At 33.0% G+C, this 16,970-nt stretch overlaps 1 protein-coding gene and 1 long non-coding RNA gene across 11 annotated transcripts; one reads left to right on the forward strand and one right to left on the reverse strand.

The window, feature by feature from the left end:
• The first annotated feature begins 896 nt into the window (after window positions 1-896).
• On the forward strand, window positions 897-14,913 carry LOC101267564 (probable ubiquitin-like-specific protease 2B). Of its 10 annotated transcripts, none has more exons than XM_069289660.1 (16): window positions 897-1,200; window positions 2,517-2,788; window positions 2,908-2,989; window positions 3,060-3,131; window positions 4,095-4,277; window positions 4,384-4,459; window positions 4,953-5,061; window positions 5,672-5,746; window positions 6,294-6,425; window positions 7,524-7,724; window positions 7,807-7,862; window positions 7,936-8,029; window positions 8,337-8,427; window positions 12,078-12,197; window positions 13,102-13,521; window positions 14,000-14,913. In XM_069289660.1, the coding sequence occupies exons 4-16, from the start codon at window positions 3,105-3,107 to the stop codon at window positions 14,726-14,728; spliced, it is 2,313 nt and encodes a 770-aa protein (XP_069145761.1). In that variant the 5' UTR covers window positions 897-1,200; window positions 2,517-2,788; window positions 2,908-2,989; window positions 3,060-3,104; the 3' UTR covers window positions 14,729-14,913. The 10 variants fall into 10 exon arrangements, with proteins under 10 accessions (XP_069145761.1, XP_069145757.1, XP_010315130.1 ...); XM_069289656.1 differs by having other exon boundaries at window positions 901-1,220; window positions 2,523-2,788; window positions 3,082-3,131; XM_010316828.4 differs by having other exon boundaries at window positions 931-1,220; window positions 3,082-3,131.
• Window positions 14,914-15,239: 326 nt separating this feature from the next.
• Window positions 15,240-16,446, reverse strand: LOC101251129 (uncharacterized). Its single transcript, XR_182387.5, has 2 exons — window positions 16,309-16,446; window positions 15,240-15,593 (listed from the first exon to the last, which is right to left on the reverse strand). It is a non-coding gene; the product is annotated as an uncharacterized lncRNA (long non-coding RNA).
• Between the last annotated feature and the right edge of the window lie 524 nt (window positions 16,447-16,970).

The raw sequence follows: 16,970 nt of genomic DNA on the forward strand, positions 1-16,970 counted from the left end.
TTTACTTAACTCTTTTCCTACACTTTAATTATAAGAAAATATTATTTATCGTTAATAATTATAAATATTCATATTATTTGTGAATAGTTTTTTTATGTTTACTCTATTCAGAAAAAATTCAAGAGTCTAATTATAAGTTTTTAGTAGATATATAAGTTTTTTTTTAATCTTAACATAAAACCTTTTATCATTCATCTATAATTGTTCATTTATTACTTATTTTATTATGCATTTTAACAATAATATATTATTTTTATGTTAATTCTATATCACTAAAAATTATTTTACCGAACTAATATCATGTATCACCCATTTTCTTTCAAAGAATCAATATACAGAGAACTTTATATCTTAATATATAAATATTGAATTACTTTTTTAAGTCTTCAAATAATAGGTAGCTTATCTATTACGAATAATTTTTCATATTTCTAAGTCTGTTTTTGAATTTATTACTATTTTAATTATTTTGATATTTTTTAAAAAATTTAAAAGATTAAAAATCTCACTTTAAATTTTTAACAAAACATCAAAGTTAACCATATTTAGTTTTGAGAACTCATTCAAATGGATAATGAAGTCATAAATTTTTAATTATATACTATAACTAACATAAAATAATAGGTACTATTCAACCAAAAAAAAGTCTAGATATTTGATCGTACAAGTATTTATTTTTTGAAAAAAATTAATTTATGTATTGAATTGAAATTACAAAGCTAAATGATAAAATTTATTAACTAATCTATTTGAATTTAAAAATTAAATAAAAATGATAACTTTAAGACACCGCGCATAGCGCGGTTAAGTTTACTAGTTTAAAATATATAAAAATCTTATAAAAGAATTAATTAATTAGAGATTTAAGATGATAAATGAAAAAACAAATTTGATTAATAGAGAAAATATTAATCAAAAAATATTTGCAGCACCTTTACAAATGCCGAAGCGCGTCGTTTCAATTGGGATACAAATTGTTGATATGTTTAAATAGGCCTCAAGTAGTGTAAAATTCTCAGGCGATCCATCGTCGACTATGACGAAGACGAGAAGCGACAGTCGAAACCCTGGCAAGAATAACGATCTCTCTGTTTTCGATTTTAGCCCTGAAGATGAACGCATTGAGAAACGCTCTAAAAAGTTATTGCAAACATTCAAAATTCAAAAACCTAACAACAAATTCCATTCTCCTATCGATAAGTATTGCTTTCTCCGTTGCTGTACGTTTCTGCAAAACCCTAATTTACTTTACAAACTCTTTTTCTTGTCTTTTTAACAATTATTCCAAGAAATTGAGTCCCATATGGATATAGCTTCATTATCTTATATAGTTGATGCTTTTAGTTTATCATCGTTTTCGTCAAATTGCATATTCTGAGTTGGAGTTAAGAGAAGGGGGAAAGTAGAAAGAACACCAGGAGATTGAAAAGAAGAGGAGTAACAGTGATGTAACAGAAGAGTGAAGGTGATGAACGAGGACAGAACATGTAATCAGGTTCAGGATGCCATGCACTACTACATGGGGTGGGGGTTCATAGACACATCGACCAAAAGTATTGAGAACAAGAATAAGCTAATATATATGTAGGGATCAAGACACCTAATTTTATGATTTAACTTATTCTTGCAGTTTGACCAATTTTTTTTTTAATTACAATAACAGAGTTTCTGGATTCATGTTAATTGAAAAAATCTCCCTTCCTTGCTGTATGTTCTGCAAAACCCTAATTTACTTCGCAATTGCTTTTCTTGCTCTCTTCTTGCTTTCTTGGTTTGGATTGTTTTCTAACTACTATTCCAAGAAACTGGAATTTGAGTGGCTTTGTTTGAACTGTCTATCACATGAATATTGATATAGCTCCCTTATCTTCCTCTTTACTGAACACATTATTAGAATGACAGAACTAGAATATATTGGATGCTTTAGTTTATCATGGTCCTCCGCTACCTCAAGAAAGTAAAATTTGCATATTCTGAAGAACAGGGGAAAAGTATAAAAGTTGAAAGAAAATAAGGAGATTCAAAAGAAAAGGAATAACAGTGATGTAACAGAAGAATGAAGGTAATGTACGAGGACATAACATGTAATCAGTTTCAGGATGTCATGCACTAATATATGGGGGTGATAGACACATTGAACAGAAGTTATTGGGGATAAGAATAAGCTAATATATATATAAGGATCAAGAAACATAAGCTTGTGATTTTAGCTTATTCTTGCAGTTTCTTCTGATCTGTGACCGATTGTGCTCAAAATTTACAACAAAAGAGTTTCTGCTTCGTTTAGTAAGCAATGTTGTTTATCTATTAAACCAGTGAAAATGTCATTTGCAACTTTGGATCAAACTATAGGTGCTAATATATTCTGTGACACCCATTTCTGTTTGCTGATTCCTTTTGATATTTTCTTTATTCGTTGCTAATTTTTATCCTGTTTTTTGTCCATCTATTAGTTTATCTTTTTTCTTCTTATGACTATTGAAGTACTGGTTATTCTATTTAACAATTTTTCTTAGTTGCAGGAGAAATAAGTAGTATAAAAAATGATCCGGTGATTGAAATCCTACACATTGATGATAGTGATGATGTTGCAGAAAAGAATATATTGGAGTCAGGTTCCACTGTGGCATCTAGGTCCTCAAATTTGAAGCCTTCGACAGATGATTGGCTTTGTCATCTTGAGTCGAAATGTGACACTTCTGGGACCAAATCCCATATAACAAGAGTGAAAACACCTGAATGTTCTATCACTGACGGCGAAACTTTTGGTCGGAGAGATTTTGCTGATGTACCCAACTTTCTCGTTTTTTTCATGTTTCAAACTTACCATACTGCTAAAAATGCTTTATGACTATCCCCTTGATTAAAAAAATACTTTATGACCATGCCATCCAAAAATTTCTGCAGAATGAACCAGTTATTCTTGATTTAGATGATGCTACAGACGTCGAATCATCCAAGCCAGCTTGTTGTCTGCTAGAAAATAAGGGTGTGTTTAAATTATATCATTTCATATTTTCCAAAGTTGCTCATATAAATCCATTTATTTGCTTATGTAGATGTGCTGTTTTTTCATTTAAGGTTCTGGAAACCAACAAGAATTGATGCAGAGTCCTAATCTATGTGATACGGTGAGCTTGCTGCTCTCTGTAGTCTTTGCTATAATTCAATAATTTTGAAAATTGAATGTTCCATAAGAAAAATGATATTACTGCTTGTTATCTGCTAGAGCGAGCCTCTCTGGGTACTTTGTTTGTTCCATCATAACTTTGAACTTTTAATAGTAATCTTTCTAAAAGTAGTTCGGATTTTACTTCTAGTCAATGTGCTGTCCTCAGTTTCTCTGTTGGCAACTTGGTGTTGTTGAACTTTTGGAAGATTCATGTGACATAGTGTAGGCTTCAGTTTATTAGTTAATGCACTTCTAACCTAAAGCATATTGAACCCAGACATCAGTCATACGCTTAGTTGTGCGGACTCTCCACTTTTGATGCTGTACCCGTCTCGGATTCACACCCGTTTGCATTTTTGAAGAGTCCGAGCAACATAGGTCACACGTTAATAATTAAAAATCATTTGTCGTGGGATTCAAGCTGTATGTTGGTACATACAACACAAACCCCAACTCCTCCTTCATTCCATTACACTTCAAACCTCATAATGTGAATCAGCAAGGTAGAATGTGATGTCTGTTCCATTATTAGATATGTGTTTAGTTGATTTGAGGATATGATATATAGCTGATGTTGCACAATCTTCCTGCTTTTTCCTTTACTGCCAAGCTTGAAGTGGTGAAGGGGCAGGAGGAGAGCTTGTGAAGAAGCGAGAAAGGAGAGATGAGCATGGATTTTCCCCTATTAGTGGTTAAACCATTTTAGGAAGTGAATCAAACACAAATAATGATGAAAGTTAAGAACCAAAGCTTGTTGTAGGTTCTCTTCTTTTGGTATTGTATACGGGAATTCCCCAATTGTTAGTAAAAATTTTATCTTATCAAAAAAAAAAAAATGATGCAAGTTGTGATTGAAATTTCTTCAAAGCTTGCAGAAAACTATTGCATATGTTTCACCTTCCATTTTGCTACTTCTTCGCAGAAAGTTCCGGTGGTTGTTAAACCTGATCACATCATGTATGAAGTTACATATTCTACAAGTTCCATTTTGACCTTTTCATGCAGTTCAATAAAGCTCGAGGGTTCCTTCGGGAAGAAGTTACCATTTACATCTGAGTGGACACTTTGTGATATTATCACTATTAACTCAGAGTGGTGCAAAAGTGTGAGTAATAGTGCGTCCTCCCCCCCCCCCCCCCCCACACACACACACCCCAACGGGGCAAGTGGAGCTTTGCTAACTTGCAAGTCTTCTTTGTTGCTAATGATAGGTTGAAACTGCTCTTGTGGAATTGTACCTCAAATGCAAGGATTCAGATGTATATAACACTGATAATGAAAGTTCAGGTTTGAGAGGAGTTCAATAGAATACTTTTCCCATATAATGGTCGATATTTTCAATTAGATGGTTTCCTTTTTTAATTACATTTCTCAACATTTGAAGATCAATTTCATGGTTTCTAGCTGCAATTGCAAGAAGCTAAGTCATGCTATCCTCTGTATTGTTCTAAAGGTTCCGTCATGCTCTAAAAGAAAATCTTGCTTTGTGTTTGAGCTAGATTAATTGTTACAATTAGGTTGGAGAAGAGAATGCTATATTTTTGCAAGAACTCAAAATAATACTGTTGCTCATAAATGTACTGGAGATTACATTGAATGTAACTGTTTGATGGATCAAATACATGGCTTTTGAAGGAATTCGAGACTTGATTTGGAAATTGAAATGTTAGATTTTTCTGTGTAATTTACTTTTAGGGGAGAATATAGGTAGTTCTCTAAGCTGGGATCCCAATGTTGATGATTAGTCTTTGTATACATGAAACTATCTCTAAATTTACAGGTGCTATTGTGTTGACATTTGCTTTGTTCGACCCTGATTGGTCCGAAATACAAGAAGCAATTAAGATGCTGAATGTGCGATACAAAGATAAATGGAATGACATTACAGCGTAAGTTACCTCATTGAACAATGCATTGATGGTTCATCTCTGATGTTATAGATATATACTTTAGTGATCTTGAGTTCTTTTTTGACAATGATGAAGTTTACTTTCTATTTCTTCTTTATCTGTGTTTTATAGTCAAATGTCTCAACACCCTGTCCTCCCCCAGGCACCACTGAGATACTCATTTATTGTTTCCCAGATTTGTCTGGCTAAGCTTAAATGTTAGACTTACGTTCCTGTGTACAATGCTTAAGCTCTTCCTTTTGATGAAGAAAGTGTGTTTTTCTTCTTTGATAGACTGGGAGCAGAATGGTTTTTTTCTCACTAGAATTTGTGGATTTGGAAATTGTTTGATTGAAGAAGTTCTCTAAATTTATTCTCCTGGCCTTGTATGATACACTTCATTTTTGTGGGATTGACTGTCTGAGGACAAGAGATGTATGAATTGAGTGAAACTACTAAAGATTATTGTAGTATCAGGAATGGATGATTAAGGTTCAATTTGTTATTGATTTTCCCATGAGTAGCTTTCAAAATCTCGCTGTTAATTCCCTTTCCCCGGTTTGATAGATTTCTTAATATGTTTATATCATGATAATGCTTCCTTTGTCAGACTTGACCCCACAAGGAGCTATAGTCCATTTTTTGGACGGAAAAGCATTTCAGTTGAAGAGCATGATCATCCCAAGTAAGAGATACTTATCCTTGTTGCTTTTCAATGTGCATCTGATGGTGCCCAGTTGATTAAGGTCTAAGAGAGAATGCCCAGCTCTTCAATTTGCAATTGGTGATTGAAACAGTTACTGGTGTTGACCATATGCCCAGTGCTTCTGTCTTTGTCGCTGACTTATGAATTATTTTACAAGGTCTTTAATGCAGTTATAAGGTGGAGAGTAGGATGAAAGACTACTAGTTTGCTAGTTTACGTATCTTGGGTTCATGTAGCATCCGACTTTTCTTTCTTCCATGTGTTTCTAGCACTATTTACTGTAAAAGCTCAGTCTTTACAGTAATCTAATGAATTTAAAATCACACCAAAAACGAAAAGAGTAAGATCGTTGAATATTGAACTTTGAATTGGGTTAATGGACAGAGGTTAAGAGCTAAGTTTGAAAGTTTTCCATAAATATACGTCGTCAACTTATGGATCTTGCTATTACGCATGCTTTCAACTTCAGTGTATCTTTAGTAATTTCACATTGTTTAATGTTTCAATCTTGTTTCATTATGTACAGTTCCAGGGATAACTTTGAAGAAATTATTTTTCCAGAAGGGGATCCCGATGCTGTTTCCATAAGTAAGAGAGATGTTGATCTATTAAAGCCTAAGACTTTCGTCAATGATACCATCATTGACTTTTACATTATGTGAGTTTATATGTACGTGTTTTTGGTACTTACCAAATTTTGCTAACTTGGATTGGAATTAAATTTAGCTATTGCTTTTTGTTCTTATATCTTTCTCTCTGGAACTGGTTATTCATCTATTTGAACTTAGTTGTTCTCGTAAGTAAAAACCATTGACATGTTGTTCGATATCAACATCTGGAAGTATGATCTACTTTTTTTAGACCCCAAATAAAAAGAACCATTTAGTGGCTTGGCATCTGTGTTACTTTTAGGTCAAATGTTACTACTTTGTGTTTCAGCTTTTTTATCAGGAAAGGTCAAAATTTACTGCATGATTGACGCGTGGTCATTTCACTGCATAGTAGGTTCATCTTTTACCAGACTTGGTTGTTTCCATTGCTCTACCCCTTCCTTTCTCCTGGTTATAGATGTTTGTTTATGGGCAACATGAATCAACCACCTCCATTTGCAAAATATAGGCCCCATTGCAAATAACTATCAGATCTTCTGTAGTCCCAGTTCATGCTGTTCACAGTATTACAGGAGTTTCTTTCAAGGCTCACACCCAAAGATGAATTTTAATGGTCTGCTTGTTTCAACAGCTAACCATGTTGTAGAGTACCAGTGCCTGAGAACAAACTAATGCTGGTGATACTAGGGTAGTCATATATGGAGGATTTTTTGTTACTTTTATTACCTTATTATCTGGCTCTAATCATCATCCAAGGGTATAACATTCCAAAAGTATTTTAATTTTATTTTTTTTTTTGCAATTTTGTGTGCATATATATACTATGGATATAGAATTTATTCAAACAATTCATCTATGGGAGTAAGATGGAGATCTACCCTGAATTCTTTAGTAAGATGGAGATCTACCCTGAATTCTTTCTTCTGGTCTATGACTACACTGTTCTGCACTATTGTTCTGACAATGATATTCAAAATTGTTCTTGGAAACCACAAATTTCAACATCCTAAGACGAGGAAATGGATGTTTCATTCAGTTATTCTGGAGTTCTCTACTTCTTATCTCCTTGTATTTTTCTTCTCCTGCTTATCTGTTTGCGAAACAGAGTGAAAACGGAAAACTCAATTGATGAAATGAATTATCAGGTATCTGAAGAACAAAATGAATCTGGAGGAAAAAGACAGGTTCCATTTTTTCAATAGCTTTTTCTTTAGAAAGCTTGCTGATCTGGATAGAGATCCTTCTAAAGCTTGTGAAGGTAGAGCTGCTTTCTTGCGAGTTCGTAGATGGACCACAAAAGTTAATCTTTTTAGAAAGGATTTCATTTTTATTCCAGTCAACTTCAGGTAGAAGCAGTTATAGAGCCATCTTATATGTTAGGGCTTTTATAGTGCTGCTCTCCACTATAACATTATTTTCTTGTGACAGTCTCCACTGGAGTTTGATAGTCATCTGTCACCCTGGCGAGGTTGTTACGTTTAGAGGTATATTCCATGGCTTGTATGTTTCTGTTTATAGTTAAAAGGATTGTTCTTAACTGGAGAAAGTTTCTAGCAGAGGAAGAAATGGAGAAATCATCTAGGGTTCCATGCATCTTGCACATGGACTCAATCCGGGGGACCCACAAAGGCCTGAAGAATCTTATACAAAGGTATAATCCATTTTTGGTTGCTTTGACTCACAAGGTTGAGTAGTTTATTAATTAAGTCACAATCATGTACAACAAGTTATCCATGTTTTGTATATTATATATACGTACATCCTTATCAATAGTTTACTATGTAGCATTTAGTCATTCACCAAACTGAGCATATTGCAAACTACTACGATTTTTTGGGGACTTCTTTATAAGGTAGTCTCTATATTAGTGAAATTCGTTTGAGATTTCACTATGAAAGACTAAGATAACTTCTGGATTATAATGGAAATAGAGAAATTTTCATGTCATGTGAGTGCAGTTACTTATTGGAAGAGTGGAAAGAGAGGCACAAGGAAGTAGGAGAGGATGTTGCGAAGAAGTTCTCGAGTCTTCCATTTGTCCGTCTTGAGGTATCACTCATTTCCCATCTCTCTATCATGCATTGAAAATGTCTTTTCCTTCAATAAGAAATATTCCTTAATCCACAAAAAGGGATGTTTCAGGTTATTGTAAACAAAAACAATGGTTGTCTTTTCAGAAATCTAGTTATTGAAAAAAGAGAGAATTTACTTTTGACATTAATCCACGTGGTGTTTAAAATTTCTGGACCACTCGAAATTAATTAATACTTCCTCTGTCTAACAGTACTTGTCTATTTTGCTTTACACATTTTAAAAAAACTATAAATAGAAGGATAATTTTACTATATCACAATTTGAATATAATAAATAACCGTCTTGAAAAATGTAATAGAGAAATAACTATATTTAATGATAAAGGTAAATTAGGAATTTAATGTTAAATTATTCATTGATTTCATAAAGTGGACAAGTATTATTGCACATTTAAAATAGTATAGAGACCAACTATAACTGAATGTAGAATTTTAATTTACTTTTGAACTTAATCCACGTGGTGTTTTAAATTTCGAATCACTTGAAATTAATTACTCCCTTCGTCCCATTTTATATGTCACTTTCGGATTTCAAGAGTCAAACAAGTCTATCTTTGACTGTAAGTTTTTTATAGAACTTTTAAACATTTTAAATTATTAATTATTGTGACTCATAGTAATTTTTACGTAGTTTACAAATATATAAATTTCATTTCAAAAAAAATTAAAGATTAGATACACAAATTTTCTGCCAAACTTAAAATGTTTGACTCTCAAAACTTAAAAGGTAACACAAAAATTGGGACAGAAGTAATACAATACTATTTTGATTTGTCACACTAGTGACGATCAACTATATTACCACGTCACATTAAAAAATAATGTGTTCGGAGGAGCGTAGGGTAATTCAAATGGAACTAAAATTTATAATTTGGGTTGAAAAAAAGTTATTGTTATATTAAATGTGTTACTGATTTAGAATTTGATATTATTTTGATTTTTGATTATTAATTTTTAATGATTTGAGGTTCTTTCTTGATGGGTTAGTCGATAACTCAATAAAAAAATTTTTTTTTTTTAAAAAAAATATACATATCATTGGGTATATAAAGTTTTTGACCAAGGGTTTAATTTCATATTTTTATTCTTTGCGATCACAACTTTCTTTTATTCTCTAATGTGTTTGTGTTTGCTTTTAAAGTAAGATGCAATATATTAACTCATTTGTATGGTTCATTTGGTTTGTCACTTTGTCTAAGTGGTTTTTGATTATCTTTTTTCATCAAATCTTAACGATTAAATCGATAGTTGATAAGTCAATATCTTAATTAATTTATAACGGTTTGACATGTCTACAGACCGACGACTAATAAGTCAAATCGATAAACTTTAATATCATAAATATAATCTACTGAGGTTCTGTTAAATTAATTTACTCTACAGTAATTACAATTTGGGGAAGTGAATTTATTAGTTACTTGGCATCTAGTTCACACTCCAAATGTCCAGTTCGGTGTGTCAATAACTGTTATTGTCTAATATGGGTTTGGATGATCGTTACCTCATTGGCCAACTCTCTGGGGCCGTGTGGTAGGATGCATTGACTTTGTGTAGTACTAATACCTTTGTTTGGTACACTTTCAACCTATGTCATAATACAATCTATTTGGATTATGCTATATAAAACTAATACATGTCACATCATGGTATTAACCTATGTCATAATACAATCTATATAAAACTAATACAACCTATGTCATTATACAATATATTTGGTATTTTGCTACATAAAACTAATACATGGCACGTCATGGTATTAACAATAAAAGGGTTATTAATACATGGTTAAAGACACAATGACCCCTCAAAACCTTTTCCACATCCTTTCCACCATATTTGTGGAGGGTATGATTGTAAGCAAGTTTTTTATTTATTTAGAAACTATGCAATGCTTGTTATTTTTACACCAAACCGGAAGTGCATACCTAATTTCAACATTACTAATACATCCTATTCATCTCTATTTTTACACACCCTACCAAAAGTTTCTTAGTTAAGCCCAATATCCATCTCCTTGACATACTTGAAAGATAAAGTATGTGTCAGTATCTGAGTAAATCATATTGGTATAAAGAAATATGAAGAAATATTTGTTACTCAAAGTTCATAGTTTGCATAGGTGTGGTTTTTGTAATTGTTTAAACTACAGGGTTAGAACTGCAATGGAAAGAAGTGAGGTGGTTTTTTGAGAAAACATGGGAAGAACTGAGTTCCTAAAAATTTGACATTATGAGAGACTATGAACTTGTAAGATGCTAGTTGCAACCAAAAAGCACCCCGACTTGCTGTTGAGAATCTGCACTTTTGGATTGGAGACTCAACCAACTTCCTTAAGGGCTTGCTTGGTACGAGGGATAACTAATCGCTGGACTAATTTTAGAATGAGTTTATCCCATGTTTGGTTGGGATAAAATTGTGGAATAATTTATCCTGGGATTGTAAAGTTATTCTTATTCCACATTGAGGGGGTGAGATAACAGTCCTGGGATGAATAATTCCGGGAGAACTTGTTCAAAAACCAAACGAGTCACAATTACTGTATCTTACTCTCTCACCTTGGTAACTACTCTTTATAAAGTAACGTACTTTTTAACTTCTTTTAAAAAAATCTTATTCTACATCTCCAATGTAATCATCTCTCTGCACTTTTTTCTTTAAAATCCATTGCGAGTACTGTGGCCATGTAAAGTACAGCTCATGTAGACGACTGGTTTTCTAATTTGCATCTATTACATTTGAACATGGCGATTTTTCAAATTTCAAATCATGCCTGCTGAATGTTACAGTTCTACAGATTGATTTGTTTCGATGTACATTTGAGGGAAACCCCCCCTTAATCTTGGGCCTATGTGGTAAACTGGTGATCTATGCTCATACTTTTTGGATAAGCAATCATCTCTTTCTAAAACTATGATACTGCTCTTTGAATTAAACTGCAAAATTCTGACTAGCCTTTGTAGCATTAGTTCAACAGCCAAGTCCTTCAGTTGAGAACTTTGCATGCTTCTCACATATTTATATTTGCTAATTTAGCATTTGTTAATTGTCTGCTCGAGTTCAAAGCTCTTGGGCTCTACTTATACTGTATAAATGTTGATCATTTGCCTCTGGAACACTCAAAATTTGGGGCTTGTGTTATATATTGAACAGTACCATTGAACCCTTTTTGGTCGATTTGGGAACTGCTCCCCTCTACTTACCCAATCAACCTTGCCTCAAATTATACGAAAAAGAGTACAAAGAGGTGAGCAGACTCCAGTGAAAAATGACGTGTTACAGGAAGAATTACTACCTTAATGTTCTTATATAGCATATAATAAGGGATTTAGCGTCCACATTCTCTTGCAAATGGGTTTTCATCAAATGTATACATTTTTAAGTTTTCTGCAGTATCAATTCTATTTGCTATTTGGTTTCTTTCATGATTTCATCTATTTGCCGAGACTTGGGTTAAGTTTGGTGGTTGCAGCTCGCATGCGTACTTCTTGAAAATACTTTTGGAAAATTAAACTTGCAGTAAACCATCATAATAAATCTGTATTTTGCTACAGAGTCTTCTATAGAAAAAACATCTTACTCTGGCACTCCTAATACTTTTGCTTCCAGCTGCCACAACAGGAGAACTCATTTGATTGTGGCCTTTTTCTGCTCCATTATGTGGAACTTTTTCTGGAGCAGGCTCCAATCAACTTCAAGCTCTCCCTAATAAGTGCATCCTCCAAATTTGTAAGCTGTCTCGTCCTTGTTATATAATTTTTATCTGAGCTGAGAATTATAATTTTATGAAAGTTGGGAGGCATGAAGCGAGTATATCTTTGACTTTGGAGAAGCTTTTGCATTTCACTCATCGTCATCTCTCATTAACCTGACTCTGTTTATAACAAGGTTTCATATAATATTACGGAAGTGAATGGGATGTGGATTATTGGTACTCTGCAATTTTAGTCAATATTACATAGATTTAACTGTTTCGTTGATGAGGTGCAATTTTAAGGTTGCTGAATCTGAACTACGTCATGCAACTTTAACTCTTAAGAACTTACATGTCTGCATTTTGTCATACTTCTTGGTATCACTTCGTGATGGGAGTAATAAAGTTTGGTAAAAAATCTTAAGGCTATTTAATGTACCTGTCCTGTAGTTGTGAAATTCAATAAAGGGGTGGGGGGTGAGCCTACGAGTTATGATGATTCATTGTGCTTGTCTCTTCCCATCATCTGTTTTTTTTATTGTTGTTGTCATTTGTTACTTGCGGCCTAATGTTAAGATTTGCAGGGTGTTTTGTTACTTGTCTCGAAAAAAAGATCTGCAGGGTGTTGCACTATGTGGCTACAAGATGCCCCTTTTCTCCGAGTTATTGTCTGTTAAATGTCGCCTCTCTTTATCAAAAAATGTCGCCTCTCTCATTTCTGTGAATCTTTACTTCATTAATTTGATGTTTGTAGTTAAATATTGCACGATTTTAGTGAATCCTGTAGGGATTTAAAAGTCTTAGAGTTGATGGTAAACCATCTTGACAGTTACATATGTGATCAACTTCTACTGGAGCGCTGCTATTGTTTCTCGTGTTGAATGATTATTCATGTTACTGGAACTTTATTTGATAGTTTGGTTATATTCTATTTTTCAGCTTTCTGAATGTTGGTTCTCAACTGAAGAGGTTGATTGCAAGCGGGAACATATCAAGAGATTGATCTGTGAAATAACCAGAAGTAAAACTCAGAAGGTTTCTCCGGCTGATTTTGATGAGAACTCGTCTTTCAATTGCTTAGGAGAGGAAAATGCTAGTTTGAGCTTACTTCAGGAAACTTGCAATGCAAGAGAAGCAAGTCATGCTGATGACTTGAGGTCATGTGAGGATGAACTTCCTACTTCATCTCCTGTAGCCAACCTTATAAGGGGTTTCAAGAGTGCTGGAGTATCAGAAGTGGTTTCTAGAGATTTGTCTCGACCACCAGCTTCTACAAAGTCACTTACTTATGACAGCTGTCGGCTTTATGGGCAAAAGGCTTCACTGAGTCCATTTAGGAATGTCATGTCTCCTATAGAGGTACTCAATCTTGTCATTCTTTTGCTTAAATTTGCTTCTTTTTTTTTTTGACAAAATGATAGGTCTTTCTGGATGAAAGTCCATAGAATAGTTGCATGGATAGTCATCAAATTCTCTTTTGTGATTGCTCGTGTTCCCAGGGAATTGTCTGTGATAAAATTTGCACGATAGAAGTAAGGAAATGGCGAGGACAATAATTTAGGGAACTTCATTATTTCCAGATGTTAGTTATCAAACCATTTCTTTGTATGTTGGGTGATAAAGGTTTGGGGTGGTACGGGAAAAGGTAGAGAAGGCCTACATATATGACAAAGCAATCAATTTTGTTGTTTCATTTTGTCTCCTTTCTCAAGTTGTCTTAATATTTAACCTAGTGTTACCACTTCACATTATTCCTGTCTATCATCCAGTTTATATTTGCGCATCCGAGCACATCTCCACTGGTTAACTTTTGGTGTCTTGTTTCTTATATTTATAGGAAGAGACAATTGAGGAGCAGATGACTGTTTCACCAGCCATGAAAGCGAGGAGTCAGCCTGCTGAACATTTTGCAGCAGCACATGCTTCCAGCATTTTGATATCCGAGACCCTGTTTTTTGGAAGAAATGCTAGTAGCCTTAATACTGAAAGGATGAATCCAGGTTGTCGAAGCAGTAGTGGCTGTGGATATCCAAATTCTATAGAGATACATGATGAGGAAGATCGTAGAGCTAAAGTAGAGGAGGTATCTGATCCTGATGCAGCAAAAAATAACTCGCCAACTTCACCTGAGGAACTTGCAGGTTATATCGTTTTGGATTCTCAGGAGGAAAATGAGAACCATGATCGGAATGGTGTGGAAAATAACCTACCCAGTACTTCTGCTTTGTGCCATAGGGAGGTTAACTACTCTGATATCTATGTTTATAAAGAAAATGAAATGATACCGTCTTCACAATTAGTAGAGCAGTCTGCAAAGAAACCTAGGCACGTCGTGCCTGAAGTTTTAGAGGTGTCCAGTGACCAGATTGTGTTGTCTTCAACATCAAGTGAGGAAGTTGCAAGCTGTTTTGTCCAGGATTCGGAGGAGGTCAACTCCAAGCTTTGTACTGAAGCAATTATTTTAAAACCAGAAACAGGATCAAAGAAGAAGCGCTTTGTAGGGAAACGGAGGCGGCATTTGTTTCGCCATCCACAAAGAGCAAGAGTCAGAATAGACCTCTCATGAGACCTGTATGTAAAGCTTTTTTTTTTTGAAATGGATTCCGAAGGAAATTGGTCCTAGTGTAAATAAATCTTGTGTCTCAACATTTACTGTTCATTTATCCAACTTTTTTGTCCAGGACTATCTGTCCAGAGGTAATACTTGTATATACAGACTATATGGTTGAACATTAATCTGCTATTTCTCTAGCTCCTTAAATTGTAGATGATGAAGAAATTAGTTGTGTTTACTCATAGCTTGCTTTGTGATTGAGACTCAGTTCGTTTTACCTCCAAAACAAAGAAAAAAATTGGAACTACCAACAATTTACTACCTAACCTCTCCTCTTCCTTTGACTATCATAGTTTCATTCATTGGTAGGTTTGTCGAGTAAAAGTGTAACTAATTCCAGAACTATAAATTCATAAACAACTTGCTGATTGACAAGATGCCCATATTATTGTTGCTTACGTGTTGAGGTTTGTTATTGTTGTTACAAGCTTTTAGCATTTCTTAGCAAACATGGATGAAAATAGGAGAATTTAATTGTGATTTCATATTTGATCCAACCACGGATGAAGTTCTGTTCAAACAATTCGGAAATGTAAACTATGCTGTTTTTTTTAGTTCATCTCAAATACTATAGATAAAAGTTGGACTAATATTTTGTTGGAGAATTGAAGTGATAATTTTTGCTATACTTATAGGACCATAATTGTTAACTACATACTTAAAAGAGATTATTTTTAACATACTTTAAAATATAATAAAATCATTTTTGTCAACTTATACCAAACGTAATTACTTAAAGAGAGTATTTGATCCCATGCTTAAAGAGTGAAACGCCATTTTTGTCAACTTCTCCGACTTGGAACATGGTTTTGAACTCCTAGCCAATGTTCGTAAACAAAAAAAAAGAAGAAGAAGAAAAAGTAGGAGAAAATATCAGAAGATACCAAAAACATACTAATCATTGTTTTTTTTTAATTGATGTGCAAAGTTCAGAAAGAACAAAGTAAAAATAATCTAGAGAGCACATTGTGTGCCAAAAATTAATTGGGGAACTACATAAATACGATATACTAAGAAAATATTTATCATTTGTCGCAATAAGATTCTTTTTTCTGGATCACTTTAATATACTTATAATATAATTTTATTACATATTACATAAAATAATTTATAAAATACATATGTTACAAGTTTTATTAATGAATAATATATTTATCATACGTTTTAATATATTATAGTTATAACACTCCCCCCCCCCATATATATATTATTATTATTAAAATACAAACAGATATGCAATCTAGTATTAGTATAAACTAGTAAATGTTTAAAAGTTAAAACCTTGACTACTCTTTTGATTGAAATGTATTTTGTTTGTACTTTCTTTTGAATATGTATATATATATTTCTACATGTTTAATCTGTTAGTATGATACAACTAAGACTATTTTTTGAATGTTCAAAGTTATAATAGTCAAAGTCGAACATAAAATAATTACTGATTTATCATATAAAATATCAAATCATATCGAATAAAATTGATATAATAATTTTAAAAATTGAATATAAGAATTTCAAATATCGTATCATACCTCGCCTACCGTACCTCGCTATGGAATGGCAGCTAGCTGCATGAAAAGTAGTGGAGAACCACTTTTAACTCTGGGGAGAGTTATCTATTTATCGTAAGTTATTTTAGTTCAGAAAACATATATCTGTCCACGCAAAATGGTGACAATATTGACGGCCAATATGGGGAGGCTGATACCTAAATTTTTTAATGCTCTATTTATGTATATAAAATTAGATAAAAGAGAAGTGATGTGACACTCTTTGGCTAAAGATTCTATTTACTCCTTTTTGCATTTTTTGTACTATTTTTTATTTTATTTATTATTATTGTACAAAAATGAATGTGTCAACTACCACTCAATTTATTTATATTCTTTAATATAAAACCTTAATTGTGTTTATTTTCATGACTTTTGATAATCATAACCCTAGTTATTATTAATAGTCATGTTCATTATATCTTTTGATATTCCATACTATGTCATATAAATAGAGGCATTAGAAAATTTTATTACAAAAGAAATGATCAAATTTATATATACAGGAGAGCTTAGAACTATACTTATATAATAGTTATGTTCACTATATCTTTTGATATTCTACATTATGTCCTATAAATAGAGACATTTAAAAATTTTGTTATAAAAGAAATGATCAAATTTATATGTACAATAGAGCTAAG

This window comes from Solanum lycopersicum, chromosome 1 (genome assembly GCF_036512215.1).
Source record: "Solanum lycopersicum chromosome 1, SLM_r2.1".
Taxonomy (NCBI): Eukaryota; Viridiplantae; Streptophyta; class Magnoliopsida; order Solanales; family Solanaceae; genus Solanum; species Solanum lycopersicum.